This window comes from Bos javanicus, chromosome 9 (genome assembly GCF_032452875.1).
Source record: "Bos javanicus breed banteng chromosome 9, ARS-OSU_banteng_1.0, whole genome shotgun sequence".
Classification (NCBI taxonomy): Eukaryota; Metazoa; Chordata; class Mammalia; order Artiodactyla; family Bovidae; genus Bos; species Bos javanicus.
In genome coordinates, this window is record NC_083876.1 from 79,871,291 (window position 1) to 79,883,920 (window position 12,630).

The window sequence follows — 12,630 nt, forward strand, 5'->3', positions numbered from 1 at the left end:
AGTCCATGGGGTCTCAGAGTCGGACATGACTTAGTGACTAAACCACCCCCTCCACAGGAGAAAATGGTATCAAGACTGTATTTCAAGGGGCTTCCCTAGCAGTCCAGTGGATAAGACCACCTTCCAATGCAGGGAGTATGTGTTCTGTCCTTGGTCGGGGAGTTAAAACCCCACATGCCTCTCAGCCATAAAACCAAATCATGGAACAGGAGCGATGTTATAACAAAATTCAATAAAGATTAAAAAAAAGTGGTTTACGTGGAAAAAAAAATCTTTAAAAAAGAGAGGATGTATTTCAAGAATGAGAGAGTGATCAATTGTTTTGAATACTGTTGAGAGGTCTAGTAAAATGGGAAAGAAAACTGAATTAACAGTAGGGGAGTTCCTGTGATCTACAGGAGCAGTTTTAGTGGTCTCAGAGATGTGGACAGTCTCAGAAATGTGGACAGTGGCCTCAGAGATGTGGATAGTCGCCTCTTTAGAGCAGGTTGAGAAGAAAAGAAATGAGAAAAAACAGGGACAGCAAAAGTTAGTCATTGGATGTTTTGTTGAGAAAGGGAATGAAGAAGTAGAAGCTGGAAGAAGATTGGGGGTCAAAGGAGAAATTCTTTGATTATTTAAAAGAGAGTTACTAGGATATGCTTGTGAGTAATGGGAATAACCAAGTTTGGAGGAAGAGAGGTAGAAATTGAGGCAGCCAAGAGAAGGTAAAAATGCAAAAGCAAATTTTAAAAGAGGCTGGCTCCCAAAGCACAAGTGATACAGCTTTTGATCGATGCAGGCGAACTGTAAGTATATGAAGAGCACTTGACAATACAGAAATGCTTCCGCATTAAAATGTTGAGAAACTAAAGCAGGTCAGGTGGAGCTGCATGAAATTGCTGATTTGGGGCCATTTTTGACTTGTAAAAATACCACTTTTCTATGGCCCAGACTTATAATAATATGCTTACATAAAATAGCTCAGAATACACAAATTGAAATAGATGATGAGCTCATGGATATTTTCTCTATGTTTTCACATAATTTTAAAACAAATATAAGGGAAACATTAAGTGTCTCTTAAAGTGAATATTGCCTATTTCAGATTAGTCTTTAGGTTACGTCACAACAAATACTGATTAAAACAAGGACAGAATTAGATTCATGTAATTGTTCTAGTTTTATCTGAGCCTCTGTGTTCTATTCTAAAGGATTAAAACATCAGCTGCATACTTAAAGATTCCTTCCATCTTTGTTTCTTAGTGATTTGGGTGTAAAAAAAAATAGAATCCATGTGTTTTGTAAGATTTGTCTTTAGCGATGTGTCATTTTGCCTAATTGTTTTATATTTTCTTTTGTCCCAGGCTTATTTATATTTATCTTCCACTGTGCTATGAAGGAGAATGTTCAGAAACAGTGGAGACGGCATCTCTGCTGTGGTAGATTTCGGTTGGCAGACAACTCAGGTAAAGGGGCATGTTGGTGATCGAGCTTTTTACATTAAGAGTGTGGTCAGAAGTGTTTGTCATTTGGGCTTCCCAGGTGGCTCAGTAGTAAAGAATCTGCATGCCAATGCAGGAGACTCAGGTTCTATACCTGGATCAGGAAGAGCCCCTGAAATGGCAACCCACTCCAGGATTCTTGCCTAGAAAACTCCATGGACAGAGGAACCTGTGATCCATGGGATCACAAAGAATAAGATACACCTAAGCAAATGTGAGTACACACACATTTGCATTGTCAGAGCAACCCAGTCCCAGTGGTAGCAAGGTGTAAAGGTGGAGTGTGTAAAGATGCTTGGTCGGAGTCTTAGATTATTAAGACTGCATGGGACCGGAGGACTTGGACCTGACTGTTCTATTTTGCAAAGAAGCATGAGTTCCAGATAGGTTAAGTGAGTTGCTCAAGTTTTTATGTCTAATTTAACAACTCGGTTATCCACTGTACCCTATGTACCTTTCCATATTTTTGAAGTCTTCATTTACATTATTAGACAAAAGAGATTTTTCTCAATATAAAAAAATCCCTGAAGAAAAATATTACTCTTTAAAAAAACCCCTCCAGTGGTTACTTCTCAACCTTAAGATATTAAGTAGAATTTTAAACATAAGGTCAAAGTAAGAAACTTTTCTGTTTCTTCGAGTTGTTACTGTTGACATGTCAATCTCTTGTATGATTCACTGCCAGTGTGTCAGAACATCCAATGCTATGAATCAGTTACTTAAATAATGTGGTGATGATTTTTCAAGGCAAAGTGTGTGCATGCATGCTAAGTCAGTTTTGTCCAACTCTGCAACCCCATGGGCTGCAGCCCACCAGGCTCCTCTGTCCATGGGATTCTCCAGGCAAGAATACTGGAGTGGGTTGCCATGCCCTCCTCCAGGGGATCTGCCCAACTCAGAGTTCAAACCTGCATCTCCTGCCTTGCAGGCAGATTCTTTACTGCTGAGCCACCAGGGAAGCCCTCGAGGCAGACTATATCCCTTCTAAAGCAGACTCATGGAGAGATGTCATTTTTTTCAGATTGGAGTAAGACAGCTACCAATATCATCAAGAAAAGTTCTGATAATCTAGGAAAATCTTTGTCCTCCAGCTCCATTGGTTCTAACTCAACCTACCTTACATCCAAGTCTAAATCCAGCTCTACCACTTACTTCAAAAGGAACAGCCACACCGGTGAGTCATTCTGGCCAGAAAAGTGCTAGTAAAGATATTCTCTGGGACACTTCCCATCATGTTTTCGTGGTGAGAACTGTCATGTCATAAATATTCATAGATCACAGTGCCCATTAGGGTGCTTATTTTAGACTTAGGAAAATCAAAATTTATTTGCACCTTCAGCACCTTTGTGAATATTTTGTCCTGTTTTTAAAATTTTACAACCAAAATTGAACCAACATTGTCAGAGTGTCATTAACTCAATTATTTTTGTAACTTCATTTGCTTTAAAATTTAATTTTCCTGAAAAAGTATGGTATCTTGTTTTTAAAAGTTATATCTTTATTTAAAAAATACAGAAATTGATTTGCAGATTATTTCAGCATAGTATGACAGTTACCTGGCAAGTTGGAATGAAAACAGGAAGAGACACCATCCAGCTTGTATGTGAAAGACTTAAGTCCTTTGAAATACACACAAATATAAAATCATAATAGTGTATGCCTAAAACTAATACTGATATATGTCAATTATACCTCAATCAAAAAAGATACTTAAGTTCCTAACCATTGGAAGTGTTATTGGTGATTGCTCTCTATATTACTGATTAAATATGAAAGAGGGAACATTATGTTTGGAAAGTGATACAGATGATGAGAAACATTGTATCTTTATTCATCTACCAAATCTTCATGATATTTACAATGATTGCACTTTCTGACATTAAGCCTGTGTGTGAAAAATTCTGAAGACTGTGAAAACACAGGCTAACTTCAGATATACAGATAACTTGGCTTCAGACCACTATAATATATTGAATATTGCAATAAAGAGAGTCACACAAATTTTTTGGTTTCTCAGTACTTATATGCACCATATATAAATATATGCTTATATGTTTACCCTGTACTGCAGTCTTGTGTGTAATACAATCATGTCAAAAAATGTACATACCTTAATTTAAAAAGGTACTTTATTGCTAAAAACTGTGCTTGACTGTCAGCAGACAACACAAATCTTCGATTTATAAAAACTGCAATGTCTGTGAAGGGCTTCAAAGTGAAGTGAAATAAAATGACATATGCCTGCAAAGACCATTTTGCAGTCCTTGATAGCCAGTGAACAATGTGAAAAGGTATACTCCTGTAATAATTTCAGTTGAAAATAGCAGAAATGCTACTTTTCAATACTAATTAAACCTTGGTCAAACAGCTCTCAACATTCAGTATCCAGCACTTTCTAAATGAAAGATGCTTATAAAAGGTCATGGAAATGACTTGTAAGTTTTGTATTTGTTTAGCTAGTAAATGTAGGCAGAAGAAAATGGCACCAAAAACATTCATATTTGGCAAGAGTGATTTGCGTGATGTGTGTATAAATGTTCACATTATAACACTTGCATTTCAAATGACCCTTATGTACATTTGAATCTTTCCACATGTCCCTGCTTGTACCACTCTGGTGCCCACTGCCTGGTATTCAAGATAGCACTGCGGAAAAAAGTTTGAATGTTTAGAGAGTTTTTTAATTCCAAAATTAGTCAAAGAAAGATCTGAAGGACTTCCCTGGTGGTTCAGCAGTAAAGAATCTGCCTGCCACTGCAGGAGACATGGGTTCAATCCCTGGTCTGGGAAGATCCCACATGCCCAGGAGCAACTAAACCCGTGTGCCACAACTATTGAGCCTGTGCTGTAGAGCCCAGGAACTGCAACTGCTGAGCCCTTGTGCCTCAACTACTGAAGCCTGGGCGCCCTGGAGCGCTCAGCAACCAGAGAAGCCCCTGCGATGGGAAGCCCACGCACGACTGGAGAGTAGCCCCTGTTCGCCACAACTGGAGAAAAGCCCACCCAACAGTGAAGATGCAGTACAGCCAATAAATAAATACAATTATTTTTAAAGACTATCTGAAAACTTGGAGCAGCTTAGGACAGCAGTTCTTAAAGTTTCTTGGAGTTAGGGATACTTTGGGGAATTAAATAGAAGCTATTCCAGAATGGGGTGCAGTCTTTGAGTCCTGCACACAAGCTGCTGCTGCTGCTGCTGCTAAGTTGCTACAGTCGTGTCCGACTCTGTGTGACCCCATGGACTGCAGCCTACCAGGCTCCTCCGTCCATGGAATTTTCTAGGCAAGAGTACTAGAGTCCTGCACACAAGCAGTTTTCCTTAAAATTAAGAGGTCTTTGCATTCTTGCTTGAAACACCTGTGTAAGAAACACGATGACAGATATATAATATGAGATAAATTAGTCTACCTAATTGGTAGTTCCCTGGCATAAAATATTGTTTACAGTTAACCCTTGAACAAAACGGTTTGAACTGGGCAGGTCCACTTATACATAGGTTTTTTTTTAGTACTAACTACAACAAACAGTATTACATGATCCCCAGTTGACTGAATACGTGGATACAGAACTGTGGACACTGAGGAAGCTCAGACACAGAGAGTCAACTGTAAATTGTACTCAGATTTTCAGTTGTTCGGGAAGTAGTGCCCGCTACTCCCAACTATTATGCAAGGCTCTATTGTACTTATAATGAGTGAATTTTATACTTTATTTGATCAGCCTTAAGATTAGATACTCATTTTGTCTCCCCTTTAAAATCCAAATACTTAATGCATTATAAGTTAGTTGTGAATGCATAGGAATTAGCCCAATTGAATTATTTTCCTCTTAATATAACTGAGAATAGCTAGCCTGAAAAACCACTATTAAAATGGTAAACAAGATAACAGGTAGATATTTTGGAACAGAGGGCATTTTGAAATTATAAAATATTTGGTAATAGCATCATGGGGAAAACTGCCTAGAAGATAAAAGGGACTGTAGAAATGGGGATACCAAAGAAAAGCTTTACTGTTTCAAAAGCTTGGATATTTATTTTTGAAGACTTCACTAATGTTAATCATTTCTATTCAAACATTTGGGGTTAAACAGGTTCTTGTTAACTAGTATAAGGATATAGTCAATGGTATGACATGACTTTCATGGTATAATCATTCCAGTCAGTTGACATATGAAGAGTCTTCTGCAGCCTAGCCAGTTCTCAGTGGGACTGCTGGTATACCTAGGTCACTTGGGGTATGTAGAAAGTCGCTGCATATCATCATGGATATCTAGATGGTTTATTTCTTGGAATTGTAGATAATGTCTTCTAAGATCATTCCTTCAACAAAAGTGGATCATTCAGGTAAACTTTTATTACTTTTTTGAATGCATGAATTTTTTTGCAAGGTAATAGAATATTTGCATGGATTAAACTAAGACTCTTGCTGCACCAGCAAAATGGCTTCTTCTTTACAATACTTCTCAGCTAGCCCAAGGACAGTCCTGCATTGAGCTGGAATTTCTGAACTGTCAAATGGTCGTGTGCTGGGCTGGCTCTTCTCTGCATGTGGGTATCTGCAAGCTGCTCCTTCTAGGAAATGTACCATGCTCTGGAGTTAGTGGGTCATATAACAGGAAAAAAAAAAAGCAGTACTTGAGAGGTTCATTGTAGAATGGAGTACAATTCTTTACCTTTTCACTGCTCTTATGAATTATTGGATATGTCATGGTACATTCACAGAAGTCATAAAAGAGAAATTGTCGATTCCAAGCCTGCTTTTTGAGGACTTTTGTCTGCTTGAAATTTCAGCATCAGTTAAATAATAGTTCATTTCCCTAGCCCCTGGTTTTCAGACTTATAGCAATAATCAAAAATCTATATTATCCACAATATAATAACTATAACTGGGAATTGCAGAAACTGGGAATAGCATATATGTAGAAACACAGACCTAGCTCAGAATTTTACTTTATTAGACTGTGAAGATCCAGAAAATTGGGTCACATATTTGGAATGGAGCTGGTCAACATCTTTAAAAACTGTGTGCCTCTGGAAGTTGTCAATGAAATAGAATGAATGTATCTATGAAGGTTTTTTTGAGGATGTGGAGTTTTCTAAAAACATCAAGTACAAATTGTTCATTATTGAGATTTAAACAAACAGAAAAATTCCCAACAGAAAACCAATGGCTAGTGAATGTGTGAATGGAAGGAAAGCATAGAATCAATCAGCTTGCTGAGAGCTGAATGGGGAGGGACCCTTAGATAATGACCCCTGAGCCTTTTTCTCACCCATCCTGGGTCATCCCACCATGCTTCAGTCTGCTCACTCTTCCCGTAGACCATCTGTTCTCTCTTGCTTCCTCAGTGAGATGGACAAACCATTTTTTATTTTAGCTTTCATTGTATTTAGTGTCTGCTCCAACACCAAGACCACAGTTGAACAATTTGAGTCATTTCCAAAAACAAGATACAATAGCAATGGCTTTTGCCAATTATGGATGGATTTTTAACGTTAAGTCACATACTGGGTCCAGCATACTCAAAACATAAAACATGTGGAGTGAACATTCCATTTTGAGCCATGATTTCTAGACACAGTTTTTCATGATAGAATTTTTTCCTCTTCCACAGTGAATAGAGATGATACAACTGCAGGAGATGGAGTACTTTATAGAAGGTCATATTTGCTCTTTCACTGATGTAGAATCTCTGTAGTTGATTTTAAGATAGAATTTTGTTCCAAAATGTGTTGGGAGAGGGAGGAAGACAGATACTTACAAGATACTCACAGGGTACATGAAGATAGTCATGTGTATTTATAGATAATAGTGTTTAACAGAGTTAACACTTGCCTGGAGAATTCCATGGACAGAGGAGGGTGGCCGGCTATGTCCTTGGGGTCGCAAAGAGTCAGACATGACTGAGCAACTAACACATACACACACACGACAGAGTTTCAAGGCATTGGCTGAGCCAATTTTAGAAAGCTATGGGTCTAGGAAAATAATATTTAATATGTGATACCGAGAAATTTAGGACAGAAATGTATTTAGCAATCCTTTATTACTGTTAGTTGCTATGATTTTATTGCTGCCAGCAACAACATTATTCTGAGACTGTAGCATAGTTAATGAAAACATATACTTAAAATATTTCTGATAAAGATAATTTTGGATTCTAGAGTTTAAAAATAATTCATAAAAGATGCCCTTTTTTCTATATTGCATTCATTTCACAAGTTTTTTCCATGAGAAAATGTGTTCAAAATAGCTTTTATGTTTTTTATTCACTTTTCTTTTCCAAAATTATTTAAATTACATTTCATTAACAATTTTATTATGAAATGTCAAACACATATAAAAAGTAGAGAGGATAATATAATAAATCCCCCTGAATCTATCAACTCATAGCCACCTACACATTTCCCCCTTTCTGTATTACTGTAAAAACATATCATAGACATCTAATTGTTTCTTCCACAGATATTTCAGCACGTTTTAATTCATTGTTATATAATCTGTCACTACTTGGTGCAAGCCATTTGCCATACATATTTTTTCCTCAATTTTCTGATGACTCTATTCACTGGCTCTTTGAAAAATACCACTTAGAAGAACATTTCTTAAACCCCCACAAATTACTGGAAGGCATATTAACATTCATTCATATGCACGAATGCACCTTGAAGATGAAAAACATGAAAATTTAGTGCTGCCTGCTATCGAAACTAAGAAAGAATCAGAGCTCTATTTCCTTTGTGATCTTCTTTAATGTGCAAAATAGAGTGTCCAAAACGATGGCCCTCAGGCATGTCACCAGCTCATCTTGCAGCCTAATTTCTTGTATCATTTCTTTCAGACAATGCTTCCATGGACAAGTCCTCATCAAAACTGACTCATGCTGATGGAGAACAAACATCGATCATTCCTGTCCATCAGGTCATTGATAAGGTCAAGGGTTATTGCAATCCTCATTCAGATAATTTCTATAAAAATATTATCATGTCAGACACTTTCAGCCACAGCACAAAGTTTTGATATCTGTAATATAAGAAAGAGGAATCAGTCTGCACAAACATGAAGATGTGCAAGCATCAGACTCTTAACTAGCAGATGTAAACGTGGTCTTACCTAGGTAACTGCATATATATGACCAGTGTGTTTTGTGAAGAAGGCATTTGTGAAATTCACTATCTGTCTTTTCAGTGTGTTTCTTCCATGGGGGAGTTTCCACCATCACTAAAACTTCACTACTGAGAGCAGCATGATTCAGTACCCACAGGGGATAGGGTTTTTTAAATATATAATTGAATTGACCAATCAGAACTTGGGCTGGGAGGTGAAATATTAAGGTTAGAGGACAAGGGACAGGCCAGGCTATGGAAAAGTTTAGTTTAGAGTTTATTCACACTCCACCTAATAATTAGGTTTGGATATGGCCATTTGCTCCATCATCTTTCTCAACAAGCAAAAGCATACTAATAGGGACTTCCCTGGTGGATCCACTGGTGAGGACTTTGCCTTCCAACATGGGGGGTGAGGGTGGGGTGTGGATTCGATCCCTAGTCAGGGAGCTAAGATTCCCCATGCCTCACAGTCAAAACATAAAACAGAAACAATATTGAAGCAAATTCAATAAAGACTTTTAAGAGTCCACATCCAAAAAATCTTTAAAAAAGCATACTAATATTTAAAACTATTTTGGATGCCTACAAGTCCCATCTCTGCTAGTTTCCCTGAATACAGTTGCATTTCCTCTTTTAACTACAGAGACAAAAGACTGATGTCTGACAAAGTTCAGAAAGGTGGATCTTCCATTATCGCAAATGTTTAACCATGAAGAGCACTATGTGCCTAAGAAAGAAAGAATTTCACAAATTTTGACCTAGTTAATACGAACTCATGCTGTTCCATTTATCCTATTCAAGACACAACTTAAACATCATTGTTAATTATAATTTAATCCTATACTTTTGAATCAAATTTAGTGTTGGGGTTTCATTACAGTGGACCTCACAGCAGTTGAAGAATGAACTTCTTACACCTCTATTTTTGATCCTCTACTGTATATTGAGCCATGGGTTCATGGGAGGAATGGAATTTCCATTAGGCATGCTGTGTACAACAGTCTTGCCCTTTTGGGAAAAACAACTATTGAGACTCTATGGTCTTGTCATAGCTCCAGAGACTTTTAAGATATTTCCATTTGCACAAATGAAAAGCCTCTTACTTCCTCTTTCAAGAGTTTTGTTCCAAAGAATATAAACTGAGACTTAGGTGGGTGACTTATCATAATCAAAATAATATATAAACATGTGGGTCTACACTTACCAGTCTGAAAACTATTTGTATATAGGTCCTCTGATTATGAGAGCCAGAGGAGATCTGGCAAGATAGATGGGGTGTTATTTATGGATTAGATTTCTGCATATAAGCCATGCATAATATTAAGCAGCTTTTAGCCTAACTTTCAGACTATCCTGAGTAATGTGCTTGCTAGTGAATGTATAGGAGACTACATTTTAATTGTTCTTAAATGATGGATGAGTGTCCAGTTTCTTAGAAATTGGTCTCAATATGTGCTGTACCTTTACATTTGCTCTGAGTTATCTGAGATGTTTCAGGTTCTGGAAGCAGCCTAAGTGAGAAGATGAGACATTCTGGCAGAACGAAACTGCTTAAAGGCAGAAGCCAGACTGAGCACCTGGGGACCTTTCCCTCTGTGCCGGAAGCAGGTAGCCCTTAGTTTGAGACATAGGAAAGCTCTCAGACTGCACAGCAACCAAGGGACGTCTCACCTTCCGCTCATCCTCAGTCATGAAGGTTTTTGGCAAACCCAAACAGGTGATGATGTGGTAATAAGTTTTCATACCATTCCATTTTGTAGCATCCTGGAACCCTGTTCTGGGAGATAAAAGCATGGCTCAGCCTGGCCTTCCCAGGAGAAGGGTATAGACAGAAGGGAAAGATAGTAAATCTGAGGTTACTAAGATTCCCTACAGCAGAGTCACATTGTTTTCCATAGGCATGTATGTTAACAGGCTGCTATTTGGGCAGAGGTTACATCTAGATGAAAGTTAACTAGTCACTGAATCTTCATATACTCTCCTCCAAGCCTTAGAGATGATAGAATTTAATTAGCTTTCAACTGTGAGATTTCTACCCAAAGTGCTTATGTAGTTATGAGTAATTAAAGTGAGAACTTTAAAAATATCTTTGATTTCTACTCATATTCATGCAGATCTTGGAAAAATGTTTTTTTCATATTTGACAACAGTATCGGCTCCACTTTAGAAATTTCCAGTAATCGGGTAAGGATAAAAAAAAAAAAAATGGAGAAACAGCTGAATAGAAACATTTGCAAGTGGACTTGAGTTCTACACATGTAGTTCTCACCTTCATTTAGCCCCCTCAGAACAGAACTTCAGGAATTTAGCTCTGGAGCCAAAATTATTTTAGCCTAACTTTGAGAATAATATCAACTTAAGACTCTCTGGGGTTGGAAGAGAGTTGAAAAAGAGTTTCAGTTTTTGTTGTTTTTTAATTTTCCTCATTTTCCTTTTTGTAAACTACATTATGTTAGAGTCAGTCTAGGATCCCGATATGTTTTCCATTGTTGTCACCATGACGTGCATTGTAAAGCTTTGTTTGTTTAATGTTGGCATAGACTCTTTTGTACATATTTATTTATTTGTGTTTATAAATGTGAGCTTGTTTTATATCTTACCTTTATATTGCCTGGCTTTGTTATTTTAATTAACTTTCTATCAGAGAGACTGTATATATATTTTTCTAAATACTTTGTGAAAGAGTTTTCTGTAGCAGTATCTCTGAATTTGATGAATAAAAAATGACTGTGAGTGCAGATTAGAATAAGCAGTAAAGAAGCTACTATAGCTGATTTGCCGTTTTACTTAAATGGAAAATGTTTTTCAAATAAATGCCTATGTTGTTTGTGATCCAAATTATTGAATTCCTTTATGAGTGACTGTTTTTATTTCTGCCTCTTAAATAGGAAAAGATTATTTGACAACTGGAAAATAACCTGCCACCAATTAAGCTAGTGACATGGGGTGACTATGCCAAAACACTGAGAATGAATATTTTAGAAAGATCTAGTTCACTGGGGATTAATGCATTTTGAAGTTCTTAGATTTTCTTGAGATGACTGATGCAAAGCCAAGCTCTGTGGCAAATTAAAAGTAATGTAGGTTTCCTTTTTGGGAAGTCTTCAGCCTTCTGAAAAGGGAACCAAATCAATAATATGACATAGAAGTTTGGTCTTAGGATTTTTTTTTTTTCACATTTATAGTCACTGTTTTCTTTGTGGGAGGTTTAGAAAATGACAGAATTTAGCCAACTTGACTTGAATGATGAGAGCAGGACCTCCTCACTTCCTTTGCTGTGATTATTTAGGATAACTCTCTTCTGCAGAGAGCCAAGGCCCAATTTGGCTCACGGCCCTACTTAGTGCTAAGTTGTGAGGCGTGTTGGCTGGTCACTGCTAACTCAGGTCTTCTGAGCCAACTTCATAACTCCTGGCCAAGCCATGTTAAGAAAACAGGCAAGCAGTTGGTGAAGCTTCATCTCCAGTCACATATAGCAGGTTGAAGCTAGAGGAGCAGCAGTGGGAAGTAGGTGGGAAACACTTATTGATTTTCAGACCAATCTGTGTTTGTAGTGTTTTGAAATCTGAAGGAACTGGGCTTTGCAAACATAGTGTTTTGGAAGAATGCCTGTGTTTCCAGTTGAGTAACATTCTATTTTTCTCATATAAAAGTACTGTCTCTCTCTCCCTCTTTCTGTCCCCCTCCCTCCCTTTTCTGCTTCCCCCAATTTTCCTCATATTCTCACTTTTTCCCCTCTTTCTTTCTTCCTTCCCTCCCTCTTCATATCAAGGAATAATACTTAACTGTTCTCTTTTTCTGCTTCCCTAGTGAAAAATAAGAATAAACATGAAGATGCAAGGGTGGGATGAGAATTACAGGGAGAAGGTTAGCCCTGGCAAAGAGAAGAGGCATACGGGGACTTCTCTGGTGATCCAGTGTTTAAGACTCTGTGCTTCCAACACAGCGGGTGCAGGTTCAATCCCTGGTCGGGGAACCAAGATTGTGTATGCTGTGCTAAGACCCCACATGCCTGTGTGGCCAAAAAAAAAAAAA

At 37.7% G+C, this 12,630-nt stretch overlaps 1 protein-coding gene across 7 annotated transcripts in view; it reads left to right on the plus strand.

Moving 5' to 3' along the window:
* The window catches only part of ADGRG6 (adhesion G protein-coupled receptor G6), a 153,857-nt gene extending 142,424 nt beyond the window's left edge, over positions 1 to 11,433 (plus strand). For 5 of the 7 annotated variants that reach the window (XM_061428151.1, XM_061428153.1, XM_061428148.1 and 2 more), the window contains 3 exons: positions 1,347 to 1,448; positions 2,506 to 2,658; positions 8,328 to 11,433. In XM_061428151.1, the coding sequence (XP_061284135.1) occupies positions 1,347 to 1,448; positions 2,506 to 2,658; positions 8,328 to 8,506 (434 nt within the window). In that variant the 3' untranslated portion in view covers positions 8,507 to 11,433. Of the gene's footprint in view, positions 1 to 1,346; positions 1,449 to 2,505; positions 2,659 to 5,783; positions 5,830 to 8,327 lie in introns of all 7 variants that reach the window. The other 2 variants (XM_061428152.1, XM_061428155.1) reach the window with 1 other exon arrangement.
* Positions 11,434 to 12,630: the final 1,197 nt, after the last annotated feature.